We start from the raw sequence: 18231 nt of genomic DNA, 5'->3' as shown, positions 1-18231 counted from the left end.
CCCCGCCCCCCATGGTAAGGTACTACTGCCCCACCCCCATGGTAAGGCCCTACTGCCCCACCCCCCATGGTAAGGTACTACTGCCCCGCCCCCATGGTAGGGCCCTACTGCCCCACCCCCCATGGTAAGGTACTACTGCCCCGCCCCCATGGTAAGGCACTACTGCCCCGCCCCCATGGTAAGGTACTACTGCCCCGCCCCCATGGTAAGGTACTACTGCCCCGCCCCCATGGTAAGGTACTACTGCCCCGCCCCCATGGTAAGGTACTACTGCCCCACCCCCCATGGTAAGGCACTACTGCCCCACCCCCCATGGTAAGGTACTACTGCCCCACCCCCCATGGTAAGGTACTACTGCCCCACCCCCCATGGTAAGGTACTACTGCCCCACCCCCCATGGTAAGGCACTACTGCCCCGCCCCCCATGGTAAGGTACTACTGCCCCACCCCCATGGTAAGGCCCTACTGCCCCACCCCCCATGGTAAGGTACTACTGCCCCGCCCCCATGGTAGGGCCCTACTGCCCCACCCCCCATGGTAAGGTACTACTGCCCCGCCCCCATGGTAAGGCACTACTGCCCCGCCCCCATGGTAAGGTACTACTGCCCCGCCCCCATGGTAAGGTACTACTGCCCCGCCCCCATGGTAAGGTACTACTGGGTGAAAGCAGTGGGATCCCAAGCTGGCCAAGTGGCTGTGAGGGCTAATAAGAGACACGTAGGGACTACTCCAGCCAGGGCCTTATCTGAGAGTGGGGCTCTTATCTCCAGCAGATAATGGTCATTAGCAGAGGATAATGGCGCTTCCCCTCCTTCCTGCCAGCCACAATCCGGCCGAGCATCTCTCCCCTCTGGCGCCATGTCCCTATCAGCAGCACCGGGTGTCGGGTTTCTGTATTTACATGGCCATGGGGGTCCGGCCGCTCCGGCCTGTAGCCTCCTACACTCAGCCCGATAGGGAGCCAATCAGCGCACAGGGGATCAGAGGCAGCCATACTGCGTCACACACACTGGGACTGACAGGGATGGAGCTGCCCGGGAACCCCCAGCCTGTGCCCATTGCAATGTACCATTACCTGGGAACATTCCCCCAAGGAGTACGGATTAGTGTCAGGAAGCCTTCTGGGTCCTAATGCCACTCTCATTTCTTATTCTTTCCCTCTCTTGGTGTATGAAAGTTTGCGTCTGTCTGTCTGTCTATCCACCTGTCAATACCTGTGTATAATTGCTGTGAATGTGTTAATTATCTATATTCATTGTATTCAGTGTATTATCACTCTATCTATCTATATCTATACCATCTATCTATACCTATCTATCATCTATCTATCTATATCATCTATTTATCTATCTATGTCTATCTAATCTATCTATCTATGTCTGTCTGTCTATCTAGCTATCTATATCATCTATTTATCTATCATCTATCTATTCGTCTATCTATCAGTCTATCCATCTGCCATCTATCTATTAATCATTTGTTCTCTCCCTCATTCTGTATCTATATATCTACTGTAGATATTTTTCATGATGTGTAATCACTGTAAATATTCCTATAAAGGGTAATAATAAAAAAAATAAAGGTTAATAATAATAACAACTCTCCCCTAATTTCTGCGCTGGAATGCGCACCCATGCACACTTTAGGCTTATGTTGGATGGGGCATTGTAAGCATCTGGCAAAAAACAGTGCAGCCCTAAATGCCCGTCTCTGTCTGTCAGATCCCTCTGAGCACTGGAGGACAGAAGGCTGGCCTGACCAATCAGATTGTTTATTTTGCCCTAAGTGTGAAGTTCAAATGCTTCCTTTTCCCTGTGCCACTTCTGTCTCTACCTGTCACCCCCCCCCCCATCCACCAACACCCAGCTTGGCACTAACAAAGAATTTAAATGGAAGTGACACTTCAGGAAGTGCAAAGCCCAGAGCAGATAAGAAGCCTGATAGGTTACTGCCCCCTCACCCTGATCATGTGATGGCTCCGACATAAGCTCAAGAGCAACAGGGAAGACAGCATTCTAGGGAAATGGTTAGAGGAGGACTTTGGGAGATGGCTTTGGGCTGAGTTACACTAGGTGTTTGCACTAGTTCTGGTCCTTCCAAAAAGAAACATATTGGATACAGAGTCATAAATAAACTTGCTGGGACATAAGATAAAATGCATTAGGGTGAAGACACACAAGCTACTAGTAGCAGCTACTTTTTTTCCCTGCTACTAAACTCTAGAAAATACCCTGCCATAGACAATACTGAGAATTGTCTCTGCTAAAACACACATAGAGACAATTATCAGGAAATAATCACTATTGTCTATTTTAGTAGCCACGACAAGTAGCTGCTACTAGTAGCTTTGTGTGTCTTTACCCTTATGTGTTCCATCCTTTTCTTTACATGTCCTGTTCCTATATATTGGCTCCCTTCCCAGAGGCTATTATCCCACTGCTACTATAGGCACCATCTCTCCCTACTATACCTGCTATCCCACAGCCACAGTCCCTTCCCAGAGGCTATTATCCCACTGCTACTATAGGCACCATCTCTCCCTACTATACCTGCTATCCCACAGCCCCAGTCCCTTCCCAGAGGCTATTATCCCCCCACTGCTACTATAGGCACCATCTCTCCCTACTATACCTGCTATCCCACAGCCACAGTCCCTTCCCAGAGGCTATTATCCCCACTGCTACTATAGGCACCATCTCTCCCTACTATACCTGCTATCCCACAGCCCCAGTCCCTTCCCAGAGGCTATTATCCCACTGCTACTATAGGCACCATCTCTCCCTACTATACCTGCTATCCCACAGCCCCAGTCCCTTCCCAGAGGCTATTATCCCCCCACTGCTACTATAGGCACCATCTCTCCCTACTATACCTGCTATCCCACAGCCACAGTCCCTTCCCAGAGGCTATTATCCCCCCACTGCTACTATAGGCACCATCTCTCCCTACTATACCTACTATCCCACAGCCACAGTCCCTTCCCAGAGGCTATTATTCCCCCACTGCTACTATAGGCACCATCTCTCCCTACTATCCCACAGCCACAGTCCCTTCCCAGAGGCTATTATTTCCCCACTGCTACTATAGGCACCATCTCTCCCTACTATACCTGCTATCCCACAGCCACAGTCCTTTCCCAGAGGCTATTATCCCCCCACTGCTACTATAGGCACCATCTCTCCCTACTATACCTGCTATCCCACAGCCACAGTCCCTTCCCAGAGGCTATTATCCCACTGCTACTATAGGCACAATCTCTCCCTACTATACCTGCTATCCCACAGCCACAGTCCCTTCCCAGAGGCTATTATCCCACTGCTATTATAGGCACCATCTCTCCCTACTATACCTGCTATCCCACAGCCACAGTCCCTTCCCAGAGGCTATTATCCCCCCACTGCTACTATAGGCACCATCTCTCCCTACTATACCTGCTATCCCACAGCCACAGTCCCTTCCCAGAGGCTATTATCCCACTGCTACTATAGGCACAATCTCTCCCTACTATACCTGCTATCCCACAGCACAGTCCCTTCCCAGAGGCTATTATCCCACTGCTACTATAGGCACCATCTCTCCCTACTATACCTGCTATCCCACAGCCACAGTCCCTTCCCAGAGGCTATTATCCCACTGCTACTATAGGCACCATCTCTCCCTACCATACCTGCTATCCCACAGCCACAGTCCCTTCCCAGAGGCTATTATTCCCCCACTGCTACTATAGGCACCATCTCTCCCTACTATACCTGCTATCCCACAGCCCCAGTCCCTTCCCAGAGGCTATTATCCCCCCACTGCTACTATAGGCACCATCTCTCCCTACTATACCTGCTATCCCACAGCCCCAGTCCCTTCCCAGAGGCTATTATCCCACTGCTACTATAGGCACCATCTCTCCCTACTATACCTGCTATCCCACAGCCACAGTCCCTTCCCAGAGGCTATTATCCCCCCACTGCTACTATAGGCACCATCTCTCCCTACTATACCTGCTATCCCACAGCCCCAGTCCCTTCCCAGAGGCTATTATCCCCCCACTGCTACTATAGGCACCATCTCTCCCTACTATACCTGCTATCCCACAGCCACAGTCCCTTCCCAGAGGCTATTATCCCCCCACTGCTACTATAGGCACCATCTCTCCCTACTATACCTGCTATCCCACAGCCCCAGTCCCTTCCCAGAGGCTATTATCCCACTGCTACTATAGGCACCATCTCTCCCTACTATACCTGCTATCCCACAGCCCCAGTCCCTTCCCAGAGGCTATTATCCCCCCACTGCTACTATAGGCACCATCTCTCCCTACTATACCTGCTATCCCACAGCCCCAGTCCCTACCCAGAGGCTATTATCCCCCCACTGCTACTATAGGCACCATCTCTCCCTACTATACCTGCTATCCCACAGCCACAGTCCCTTCCCAGAGGCTATTATCCCACTGCTACTATAGGCACCATCTCTCCCTACAATACCTGCTATCCCACAGCCACAGTCCCTTCCCAGAGGCTATTATCCCCCCACTGCTACTATAGGCACCATCTCTCCCTACTATACCTGCTATCCCACAGCCACAGTCCCTTCCCAGAGGCTATTATCCCCCCACTGCTACTATAGGCACCATCTCTCCCTACTATACCTGCTATCCCACAGCCACAGTCCCTTCCCAGAGGCTATTATCCCCCCACTGCTACTATAGGCACCATCTCTCCCTACTATACCTGCTATCCCACAGCCCCAGTCCCTTCCCAGAGGCTATTATCCCCCCACTGCTACTATAGGCACCATCTCTCCCTACTATACCTGCTATCCCACAGCCACAGTCCCTTCCCAGAGGCTATTATCCCACTGTTACTATAGGCACCATCTCTCCCTACTATACCTGCTATCCCACAGCCCCAGTCCCTTCCCAGAGGCTATTATCCCCCCACTGCTACTATAGGCACCATCTCTCCCTACTATACCTGCTATCCCACAGCCCCAGTCCCTTCCCAGAGGCTATTATCCCCCACTGCTACTATAGGCACCATCTCTCCCTACTATACCTGCTATCCCACAGCCCCAGTCCCTTCCCAGAGGCTATTATCCCCCCACTGCTACTATAGGCACCATCTCTCCCTACTATACCTGCTATCCCACAGCCACAGTCCCTTCCCAGAGGCTATTATCCCCCCACTGCTACTATAGGCACCATCTCTCCCTACTATACCTGCTATCCCACAGCCCCAGTCCCTTCCCAGAGACTATTATCTCCCCACTGCTACTATAGGCACCATCTCTCCCTACTATACCTGCTATCCCACAGCCACAGTCCCTTCCCAGAGGCTATTATCCCCCCACTGCTACTATAGGCACCATCTCTCCCTCCTATACCACTTCAGTGCTACTACAGATGCCTCCTGTGCAGTCAAGGTGTAACTTTGTGGTGCTTTATTGAGTTCTTCCACAGTTTCTATGTTAATATGCTGCTCTCCGGGCCTCTATTTTTGCCACCTTCTCTGCTTCATTGTTACTATGGAGCTACATTTTATTATTCAAAGATGGTGGAAGGGAATATGTTCATTAACAACAATGGTATTTAAGCATGCAGAGAGGTGATTGGTCAGTATATTTAGATAGCCCAGAAAGGTTTTTAGCAGTTGATCATAATCTGTTATCTCCTCAGTAACATGTTCCTAATGGATTGAGAGCCTGGATTAGCAGGCAGCTAGACTGAGAGTCCCTATCCCTACTGAGATGCCCCCACTACAAGTGTTCTCTGACAGGCAAAACAAACACTGATCTGTGAGCAACAATAGTACATAACATGGAGGCCACACCCACAAGGGTCTAGAAGGAAACCCCCTGCCAGTGGCCAAGTTCTACCCAGGGCTGCAGAGCAATAGCCAAGCACCATGTTACACCAGTATAGTTATAGAGAGATCAGAACCCACAGGGCTCTATGTAAATATAACATTGGTATTTATGGAACTGTATCATCATTTATTATTTATTGAATTCCAATAATGGGTAAGGAATACCAGTACCGTCTGCCATATCAGGGCAGCCTTGTGGTACCACTGTAGGCAAAATGCTTTATAGGACAAAAGAATGCTTTAAGCCAGGCACTCTGCATCAGTAACCAACACAACTTCCCTTAGTAACAAGAGATGCCTGTGCCTCTGTATCTCTGTTAATGCCTGTGCCTCTGAATCTCTATTACTGCCTGTGCCTCTGAATCTCTATTAATGCCTGTGCCTCTGTATCTCTATTAATACCTGTGCCTCTGTATCTCTATTAATGCCTGTGCCTCTGTATCTCTATTAATGCCTGTGCCTCTGTATCTCTGTTAATGCCTGTGCCTCTGTATCTCTATTAATGCCTGTGCCTCTGTATCTCTATTAATACCTGTGCCTCTGTATCTCTATTAATGCCTGTGCCTCTGTATCTCTATTAATACCTGTGCCTCTGTATCTCTATTAATGCCTGTGCCTCTGTATCTCTATTAATGCCTGTGCCTCTGTATCTCTATTAATGCCTGTGCCTCTGTATCTCTATTACTGCCTGTGCCTCTGTATCCCTATTAATGCCTGTGCCTCTGTATCTCTATTACTGCCTGTGCCTCTGTATCCCTATTAATGCCTGTGCCTCTGTATCTCTATTACTGCCTGTGCCTCTGTATCCCTATTAATGCCTGTGCCTCTGTATCTCTATTACTGCCTGTGCCTCTGTATCTCTATTACTGCCTGTGCCTCTGTATCTCTATTAATGCCTGTGCCTCTGTATCTCTATTAATGCCTGTGCCTCTGTATCTCTATTACTGCCTGTGCCTCTGTATCTCTATTAATACCTGTGCCTCTGTATCTCTATTACTGCCTGTGCCTCTGTATCTCTATTAATGCCTGTGCCTCTGTATCTCTATTACTGCCTGTGCCTCTGTATCTCTATTACTGCCTGTGCCTCTGTATCTCTATTAATGCCTGTGCCTCTGTATCTCTATTAATGCCTGTACCTCTGTATCTCTATTACTGCCTGTGCCTCTGTATCTCTATTACTGCCTGTGCCTCTGTATCTCTATTAATACCTGTGCCTCTGTATCTCTATTACTGCCTGTGCCTCTGTATCTCTATTAATGCCTGTGCCTCTGTATCTCTATTACTGCCTGTGCCTCTGTATCTCTATTACTGCCTGTGCCTCTGTATCTCTATTAATGCCTGTGCCTCTGTATCTCTATTAATGCCTGTGCCTCTGTATCTCTATTACTGCCTGTGCCTCTGTATCTCTATTAATACCTGTGCCTCTGTATCTCTATTACTGCCTGTGCCTCTGTATCCCTATTAATGCCTGTGCCTCTGTATCTCTATTACTGCCTGTGCCTCTGTATCTCTATTACTGCCTGTGCCTCTGTATCTCTATTAATGCCTGTGCCTCTGTATCTCTATTAATGCCTGTGCCTCTGTATCTCTATTACTGCCTGTGCCTCTGTATCTCTATTAATACCTGTGCCTCTGTATCTCTATTACTGCCTGTGCCTCTGTATCTCTATTAATGCCTGTGCCTCTGTATCTCTATTAATGCCTGTGCCTCTGTATCTCTATTACTGCCTGTGCCTCTGTATCTCTATTAATACCTGTGCCTCTGTATCTCTATTACTGCCTGTGCCTCTGTATCTCTATTAATGCCTGTGCCTCTGTATCTCTATTAATGCCTGTGCCTCTGTATCTCTATTACTGCCTGTGCCTCTGTATCTCTATTAATACCTGTGCCTCTGTATCTCTATTACTGCCTGTGCCTCTGTATCTCTATTACTGCCTGTGCCTCTGTATCCCTATTACTGCCTGTGCCTCTGTATCTCTATTACTGCCTGTGCCTCTGTATCTCTATTACTGCCTGTGCCTCTGTATCCCTATTAATGCCTGTGCCTCTGTATCTCTATTAATACCTGTGCCTCTGTATCCCTATTAATGCCTGTGCCTCTGTATCTCTATTACTGCCTTTGCCTCTGTATCTCTATTAATGCCTGTGCCTCTGTATCTCTATTAATGCCTGTGCCTCTGTATCTCTATTAATACCTGTGCCTCTGTATCTCTATTACTGCCTTTGCCTCTGTATCTCTATTAATGCCTGTGCCTCTGTATCTCTATTAATGCCTGTGCCTCTGTATCTCTATTAATGCCTGTGCCTCTGTATCTCTATTAATGCCTGTGCCTCTGTATCTCTATTAATGCCTGTGCCTCTGTATCTCTATTAATACCTGTACCTCTGTATCTCTATTACTGCCTGTGCCTCTGTATCTCTATTACTGCCTGTGCCTCTGTATCTCTATTACTGCCTGTGCCTCTGTATCTCTATTACTGCCTGTGCCTCTGTATCTCTATTACTGCCTGTGCCTCTGTATCCCTATTACTGCCTGTGCCTCTGTATCTCTATTAATACCTGTGCCTCTGTATCCCTATTAATGCCTGTGCCTCTGTATCTCTATTACTGCCTTTGCCTCTGTATCTCTATTAATGCCTGTGCCTCTGTATCTCTATTAATACCTGTACCTCTGTATCTCTATTAATGCCTGTGCCTCTGTATCTCTATTAATACCTGTGCCTCTGTATCTCTAATAATGCCTGTGCCTCTGTATCTCTAATAATGGCTGCGCTAGTCGCCTTGTCCTCTATGAAGTGGTATCTAAACCATTGCTAGTTTGTTGATAGTAAAATCAGAATGTAAGACAAGCAAGGAGCAAGGCACAGATATTAATGAGGGTAAGGAGATACACAGATAGATATTAGTGAGAGGCACAGATATTAGTGAGAGGCACAGATATTAGTGAGAGGCACAGATATTAGTGAGAGGCACAGATATTAGTGAGAGGCACAGATATTAGTGAGAGGCACAGATATTAGTGAGAGGCACAGATATTAGTGAGAGGCACAGATAGATATTAGTGAGAGGCACAGATATTAGTGAGAGGCACAGATATTAGTGAGAGGCACAGATATTAGTGAGAGGCACAGATAGATATTAGTGAGAGGCACAGATAGATATTAGTGAGAGGCACAGATATTAGTGAGAGGCACAGATATTAGTGAGAGGCACAGATATTAGTGAGAGGCACAGATATTAGTGAGAGGCACAGATAGATATTAGTGAGAGGCACAGATATTAGTGAGAGGCACAGATATTAGTGAGAGGCACAGATAGATATTAGTGAGAGGCACAGATAGATATTAGTGAGAGGCACAGATAGATATTAGTGAGAGGCACAGATATTAGTGAGAGGCACAGATATTAGTGAGAGGCACAGATATTAGTGAGAGGCACAGATAGATATTAGTGAGAGGCACAGATAGATATTAGTGAGAGGCACAGATATTAGTGAGAGGCACAGATGAAATCCCTGGAGGGGAAAGGTCCCCATACAGCGGCCGGGGATGCGCTATTGCGCCTGGCAGTGACACAGGGCAGCCCGGGGTTTCCCTAATGAGGCTGGGGGATCGGTTTCCCATAGAGCAGACTGAGCTGGGGGATCAGCTGCGGTTTCCTGCCTGATTGCTCCATATCAGGGATGTTAATCTCTAGGCTAAATAATTACCCCCCCCCCCCCCATGCTGCATGTCACATTGTCCCACTGTAGGGCAGAAATGATCCAGGCATGGGGCTGTACTAGGCAGGCAGGGCATTTAACCTCAGTAAGGATGGAGTGATTGTAGCTGGGTGGGTAATTGGGGGAGGTCGCCTCTTGAGGTGGGACGTTGGCCAATAGGTATGGTAGGGCTGGTCACAGGCTCATTACAGACACTCAGAGAGAAACAACTAGGGACAAAGCCCCCTCAGGTGAGCAGGGAGACCGCCTTGCCCCCATGCTCCCTCCTATTCAGCCTGTGATACACTGGGGAGCCTGAGCAGCATCACCCCAAACATGCTCCCCAGCCCTGCCACCTCCACCCCCTTCTCAGTTAAGGACATCCTCAGGCTGGAGAATGGGCAAGTGGGGAGCGCCCCAGTAAGGAGCCATCCCGGCACTGACCCCCTACTGATCGGAGCTGCAAGGAGGGACCCCATAGAGAGGGACAGGGAGTCCCCGGGAGCTTTCTGTCAATCCCCCCAAATTGAAGATCCGGATTTCGCCCAGGAACAAAGTGAGTGCTGAGATTATCTGCCTATTTGGGAGAAAAAAAATGCACACATATATTTATAAATACAACCAAATCCATTCCAGCGTCAATAACTGGATATGAAATTTTACCAAAAAATACAGAATGCAATTATATTCCTATTAGTAACGTTTAATCATCCTTAAACGGGAATCATATAAAAAAACTCATTCATCGAAAACAAAACGAAAAAATATCTGCCCAATATTACGAATAATATTAACTTTATCGTCCAAAGGAGAGAAAAAATGCGAATTGCCTAAGGTTACCATGTAACACTGTGTATGTATAAAAACGCATTTTAAATCGAGTATAAAACTATGTTTCTTAAGCATCTATCATTTACAACTAATAGACAATTAGAGACTAATTATACTAAATGTTATATACAGAACGCACATAATCTAATCTCAGTTTGCTTACATAGTTGGCATAATTGTGTACTTTATACACATTATATATAGATTTATATACAGAACAAACATTGTTTTATACCACTGCCCTAGATGTCTTCGTTTTATATAATTTTTGTACACAAGAGATCAGGACGCATCTTGTTTAATAGTGCTACAGATATTCCTATTTATCTAATAATTTATCATAGACGCCATGTTCTTATTTTCTCGGGGTTTTTTGTTATATAAAATGTAGTTGCCAAATGTTTTTTAAATTTGTAAAAACGAATTTGTCTTTAGCATTGTAGTATTTTTGCATTTAAACAGTAATTGGTAAACTTCTCCGTTTAGTTATAAAAGCAAAGCGCATAAAGAAAGACTAATACAAATCAGTAGCCTCGAAGTTTTCTTGTCCATGTTTAGGTTACTATCAGATTTAAATAAATATATTCAATATACATTTTCATGGGATCAACGTAAAAGGCTGGTTTATTTTAATAAACTACGACGAATAAAAAGTCCAATCAATATACAGGCTTTAGAAAACGCAACTCATATCAAAATGAAAATATGAAGGAACATTAAACACTGGAGTCTGAATAATGGATAAAAAAATATTTAAAAAGATAACAGAAATAAAAGAAATACAAGGAAATACAATATATTTATATTTAAAGATTCACTAGAAAGAAAATAAAGATGTTGCAGATTAATACGACTACGTTATTTTAAATAACCAGTAGTAATGTGACGAGTTCCAGCAAAGCTATGTTATTATTGTTACAGTACTGTCAGTATTGTTGCGTTTATTTAAAAAGGTATTCGGAAGGAAAGGTGGTTAATTACTTTACAATACAATACAATTTTAAGATAAACTGAATAAAGAAATCTACCAAAATGGATTCCGAGCAAAATTGATGCGCACAGCTCTAACAGCCATTGTTACAACTCAATATTGCTCGGAATCGAACCCATTTTGGTAGATTCCTTTATTCAATTTATACTTGGGAATTTACAGTTATTGCGCCGTTAACAAGAAAACTCTCAGCAACAAATATATATTTCTGTTTGTTAATATTTGTAGATAACGACGGATTTTACAATCATTAAACATTTTGTTTCTCGGCCAGAACAATTAGAATCTCCCCCCAAAAATAGAAAAACGAAATAAAACGTGAGGTGGGTGGCAGTTCCAGCTCTCAGATTGTTATAAATGATACATTTAAACTTTAGGAAGGTTTCTGTTCTGTCCATTACTCTATATATCCTCAGGGCAGGCATAAGTGGCAAGGAGAAAAATAGCCCTGCTCTCAGGTTGTTTCTTACTACAACTCCCAGCATCACAGAGACTTGTCTGATATCAAGGCCTTTGATTTGTATGTTCCCCAGAATGTGGGGTTCACTTGCTTTGCACCTCACTTTCTACAAGGGTGCAGGCAAGTTATATATAAGATCTACGAGGGCCGATTCACTAAAGTGCGTTAAAACGTGCGCTATTTATAGCATGTGTTAAAAATGTTATTGCGTCTAATTTTTTGCGTCAACACACGATTCAATAAAAGCATACTTGCATTAATTTTCGCGCGATACTGCTTGCGTTATTTTAGTCGCAAAGACTATTTTCGTGCGGTATTTGATGGAACGAACGCTAATCAATGCACCGTGTATTAATAGTTGCCGCGTGCGAATAAACGCGCGCCATGTTAGCCATACACGCCAATACTTTCGGAAAATTACTGTACTGAAAATGCCCATTTCCCTGCAAACTGGCGGCTGCGTCACTCTGGGGGAAACACAGACTTGAATAAATCCCACTGCAAAGTCCTTATTGTGTTGCCAAAAGCTCATGAACCGTACTTTTCTATAATTACCGCCTGTCCCAAGTAGGTGTTAATTTTTGCATAGACTAAGGCGATATTTACTGCATCTAAGTGTTTGTGAATCATGCGTTAGTGTTATTTTGGCGCACAAATTAGCACATGCATTAAAATTAACGCATGTGGTAGCGCAAAATTTAAGGCATGCGATGTGCGACAACGTACGCGGTAATACTGTAGTGAATCACGCATTAATTTTCACGTCTATTTTAACGCAAAAAAGCGTGCGATAAAAATTAACGCACTTTAGTGAATCAGCCCTAAGATCTTATAAAATCAAATGCAGAAAAAGGGGCCCATTTACCAATTCTCTGTCCAACAAAACTCATTTCCCTGGGATAACAACTCCAATGTCACTAAACTTTTCTGCGGGGGGAGGTAGTTACCCCCAAATGCGACATTATTACTTTATTTACTTAAACTGGCTTTATGCCATATTAACAAACAGTAATGCCAGGTATAGTGGGAAATTGGTTTAAAATGGGACACAAATATATTTACACTCACACACACATTTCAAATACACCATCTAAATGCTAAGGGGCTGATTTACTTACCCACGAACGGGTCGAATGGAGTCCGATTGCGTTTTTTTCGTAATGATCGTTATTTTGCGATTTTTTCGTATGTTTTGCGATTTTTTCGGATTCTTTACGAATTTTTCGTTACCAATACGATTTTTGCGTAAAAACGCGAGTTTTCCTATCCATTACGAAAGTTGCGTAAAAAGTTGCGCATTTTTCGTAGCGTTAAAACTTACGCGAAAAGTTGCGCATTTTTCGCGTAAGTTTTAACGCTACGAAAAATGCGCAACTTTTTACGCAACTTTCGTAATGGATACGAAAAACTCGCGTTTTTACGCAAAAATCGTATTGGTAACGAAAAATTCGTACAGAATCCGAAAAAATCGCAAAACATACGAAAAAGTCGCAAAATGTTCGTTTTCAAGTCGGAACTTTTCCAATTCGGGTCGGATTCGTGGGTTAGTAAATCAGCCCCTAAATGTCTAATAAAGGTCTCAGTATGTGACCAAAACAGTAAAAAAAAATATATATATATATATACAGGTATGGGACCTGTTATCCAGAATGCTCGGGACCTAAGGGATCTCCATATCTTCTAAAAATCATTCAAATATTGAATAAACCCAATAGGATTGTTTTGCCTTAAATAAGGTTTAATCCTATCTTAGTTGGGATCAAGTACAGGTACTGTTTTATTATTACAGAGAAAAGGGAATCATTTAACCATTAAATAAACCCAATAGGGCTGTTCTGCCCCCAATAAGGGGTAATTATATCTTAGTTGGGATCAAGTACAGGTACTGTTTTATTATTACAGAGAAAAGGGAATCATTTAACCATGAAATAAACCCAATAGGGCTGTTCTGCCCCCAATAAGGGGTAATTATATCTTAGTTGGGATCAAGTACAGGTACTGTTTTATTATTACAGAGAAAAGGGAATCATTTAACCATTAAATAAACCCAATAGGGCTGTTCTGCCCCCAATAAGGGGTAATTATATCTTAGTTGGGATCAAGTACAGGTACTGTTTTATTATTACAGAGAAAAGGGAATCATTTAACCATTAAATAAACCCAATAGGGCTGTTCTGCCCCCAATAAGGGGTAATTATATCTTAGTTGGGATCAAGTACAGGTACTGTTTTATTATTACAGAGAAAAGGGAATCATTTAACCATTAAATAAACCCAATAGGGCTGTTCTGCCCCCAATAAGGGGTAATTATATCTTAGTTGGGATCAAGTACAAGGTATTGTTTAATTATTACAGAGAAAAAGGAAATCATTTTTAAAAATTAGAATGATGTGCTTATAATGGAGTCTATGGGACATGGCCTTTCCATAATTTGGAACTTTCGGGATTACGGGTTTCTGGATAAGGGATCCCATACCTGTGTATATATATATGTTAGTTATAGTGCATGGCAGATTTTTTTCCTCCATTTAGTTAGAAAATAAAATTGAAGTATTGAAGGTTTTTGTACTGAACATAATATTTGTCTATTATTGCAAGAAATAACAAGAAAAATGCAGAAATATTGTCCCTTATTGAACTCATCACATGATTTCTCTCTTTGATTTTTTTGGGTCCCTGTTTTTATTTCTTGGTTTGTGTGGCTATTTGTTGTGCAGGTAAAGAAGAATTCACATATACAGATGGGCAAAAGCTGGCAGAGGGAGGAGGCAGCTGTATAGTTCCATATATAATCTGTACAGTCTCACCCTGCTGCAGGCCACATGTCTCTCTCTCTGTCTTATAAATACTTTGCAAGAAATTACTTGCCCACTGCCCTTTCTTTTTATATATCATTTTCCTTCTGGAGTTTATGGATATAGTATTATAATACAAAAAGTGGCAAATAACCTGTAAAATATAATAATAAATAATGTATATAATATAATGTGAATAATGCAGCCCCTGTTGTAAAATATAAGGCTATTAGAAGTCACGGAGGAGTTCCATGACCATGTAAAGGTATGTGCTTTATACAGGTCGTGGAACTCACATATCCTCATATTTTACAACAGGGGGTACAGTGTTATCATTTATAAATATTAGAAATATTGTATTCTATATAGTACCGGGCCTGCAGCCCTATAAATTTACCTGTATAGAACACCTTGGTGACTTCTTATCCTTATATTCTACAACAGTGGGTACATTACTTTCTGTGTAATGCGTAAAAACCCAAGAATAGCCTCTAAAATATATCCTTATAAATTGGAAAGAAGGGTTTTTATTAAAGGACAAGTCAACCCAAAATCTAATTTTTTACCTAATAAAAGACAACACAATTTTAAGCAACTGTGCAATATAAATTCATTACAAATTTGCAATGGTTTTTGACTTATTTGTATATATTATTGCTATTAGAAGCAGTGTTTATCTCTCCTTTTTTTATTCTCTGCCCTGGCGGCTCTGGCGTTTGAAACAATGTAACACAAGGCAGCAAAGAGATAGACCTGACTTGCTGGAGGAGTCTGGCCTTTGCAACATAACCAAGAGTTAAGCAAATGCTGCTTTCAATAGCAATTACATTTACAAATAACTTTTAAAGCACAAAAATATTTCAAATAATTCACATTGGAAAGTTGATTGGAATTATGTTTTCTTTTATTAGGCAAGAAATGATAAGGGGGACATGATTAAAGCTAGGAAGTGCCCCTGATGCTCTCCAAATTTGTGCCAATCTCACCCCAAGTGATGTTCAGGAGGGGCACCCCAACTACTGCACCTATGAGTCCTATGAGGGAGCGAGTCCCACAGTCTGGGTACAATGGGGCTCATTCAAAGTAAAGAGGATCCAGTGATTACAATAGGGCTGTGCTAGTAGCCTCAAACAACACTGTTCATTTAGGGCGCAATTTCGCGCAAATCGCCCCGCCGCGTCTACCATCCCGCTGACGACTTACATGTTCGCTGGTGGGATGGCAGGGGTAGGCAACTCGGGGAGATTAGTCGCCCGCGAACAGGGAGTTTTATCGCGGGCGACTAATCTCCCCCGTGTGCCAGAGCCCTAAATTAGCAAATATATAAAGGGGGCATGTGCTGGGCAAGGCACAAAGGGCAGGGTTTGAGCTAGCCATACATATAATGATGTGGTTAGATAGTCTTAAACTGGCCACACACACACCGATATTATCAGATATTCAGTGCGTGTATGGTGGATCGACGGTTGTCTCGTCGATTGGGCAGGTTGAGGGTGCCCAAGCAAAATCTACGTTCAGGGCTGAATCGTCAGGTAGAGGTAGAATTTCTATTGTTTCTACCTCCATATCTGAGCGATTCAGCCCTGAACATCAATTGAGGGTGGAAATGATCTTTCCTGCAACCAATGGTCTCACGAAAGATGTTACTTATAACTTACGTTATTGCTACGTGTATGGCCACCTTTTGATCTACGGAACAGTCCTGGGCAATTTTGACTGACATTTCTACAATCCAATCAGATATCCAATCACTGGTTATAAAAGCTGGAAGTCTGAGAACTCCCATTGCTGGGGACAAACCTCACTGAGATCCATGAACTGACAATACCTGAAGTGAATGAATGCTTTCAGCCATCCATGTGTTTGGATGGATCGGTCAGAAAACCCAAACATTGGACATTGAGCTGATAACTATAGCTGTAGATGTCACTTTGTGTCCTTGATAGAATGGATTTGGGGTGCACAGTGGACTGTGGGGTTTCATATTAATCTTCTGTAGGGAGTATCAATGTAATCCCATGCATTATATGTGCAGAGGATGGGGTATATGTGTGTAACTCTCTCTCTGTTCTATTTCAGGTGGCTATTTCGGGGGCCTGGGGAGAGGGGGCCCCCAAGAGCAGCTCCATCACAGGCAGAGGAGGAAGCCGCGAGTGCTTTTCTCCCAGATGCAGGTGTTTGAGTTGGAGAGAAGATTCAAGCAGCAGAGGTACCTGTCCGCCCCTGAGAGGGAGCAGCTGGCATTGGCCTTGAAGCTCACATCCACCCAGGTGAAGATCTGGTTCCAGAACAGAAGATACAAGTGCAAGCGACAGAAACAGGACAGGTCCCTAGAGCTTGGGCACCCAATCCCCCCACGCAGGGTGGCAGTGCCAGTGCTGGTTAGGGATGGCAAACCTTGCCTAGGGCCCACTCAGACATTTGCTTCTCCTTATAATGTCTCTGCCACTCCTTACACTTACCCAGTCTGCTATGGCAACTACACCAACAGCCCTTATTACTCAGGTGCACCCAGTGTGCCAACCATGGGCAGTCAGCTGATCAGTATGAATACCACAGCTGTGCCAAGCGGTGCCCAGCAGGGACAGTTACAGGCCACACTGCAAGGGATTAGGGCCTGGTGAGGCGGAGGAGCAATGGCTTTGGGTTTTGCACCCAGATCTGTCCAATGGTGGGCTTGCTTATTCTTTCAGGAGACATCATGGACATATGCAACATGGCATCCACCCTGCTATGGCTAGGCATCAATGATTTATATGCAATAAGATAGACTCAGTGGATCCCAGGATCTGTGTTCTGGGGGCATCACCAAGTTATGCTGCAGTGGCTTCTGGGATTTCCTCCAATTTGACTCTCAGGGGCACTCTGTTGGGGCCTTTCTCTATAACCCAGAGACTGAATGGCTGGGGGAGCTGAATGACAGCTGCTGCTCTGTTCTGGGTCGGAAGTGGCTCTTTTTATTTCTTTCCAATAATTCAGAACTTAATTGTAATATATATAGTATATATATAATGTTGTGGTTTCAAGCTGTAAAAACTCACTGACCCCAAAGGGCCTATAAAAATTATGTAACAACTCTTTGTTCTAACAATGTATGAAATATATTTGCTATTAAATACAATGTCCTTACAGTGTGTATGGTGCCATACAATGTACTTTTCCAGGACTAACTAACTAAGTTGACAAATGAAATAAAACAAAAATTTACCTATACTAATAGGGACTTATGTACCCCTAGTGTAAAATAGAAGGATTTTAATAATCATAATAGGTACATCTTTCTGTATTGTGACTCCAGTGGCATCACTAAGCACAAATAATAACTTATGGTATCACTAATCACTGATTATAAGGATATATTTTGTAGTCTATTCATAGCTCTTGTGTTTTATATCCTTAGATTTCAAAAAAGCCCTGAATATCCTGTAAATTATATCCTTATAAACAATGCTTTGTGATGTCTTCAGTTATAACCGGTGCTTAGTGATGTAATTTCTGTCTCATGACTAACTAAAACTTGTGTATTATAATAAATAAAGTATCCCCTGTTGTAAAATATGAGGATATTTGAGTTCTTTGACTTCTATAAAAGCAC

General features: G+C 43.7%; 1 protein-coding gene across 1 annotated transcript; it reads left to right on the top strand.

Moving 5' to 3' along the window:
- Nucleotides 1-9684: 9684 nt before the first annotated feature.
- nkx2-6 (NK2 homeobox 6) lies at nt 9685-17767 on the top strand. The gene is made up of 2 exons (XM_002932553.5): nt 9685-10115; nt 16716-17767. Exons 1-2 carry the CDS (start codon nt 9896-9898, stop codon nt 17258-17260), a joined length of 765 nt encoding a protein of 254 aa, XP_002932599.1. The 5' UTR covers nt 9685-9895; the 3' UTR covers nt 17261-17767.
- The last annotated feature ends 464 nt before the right edge of the window (nt 17768-18231 follow it).

Source organism: Xenopus tropicalis, chromosome 3, assembly GCF_000004195.4.
Source record: "Xenopus tropicalis strain Nigerian chromosome 3, UCB_Xtro_10.0, whole genome shotgun sequence".
Taxonomy (NCBI): domain Eukaryota; kingdom Metazoa; phylum Chordata; class Amphibia; order Anura; family Pipidae; genus Xenopus; species Xenopus tropicalis.
Note: the sequence above shows the minus strand (reverse complement) of the source record. Positions and strands in the feature narration are given on the sequence as shown.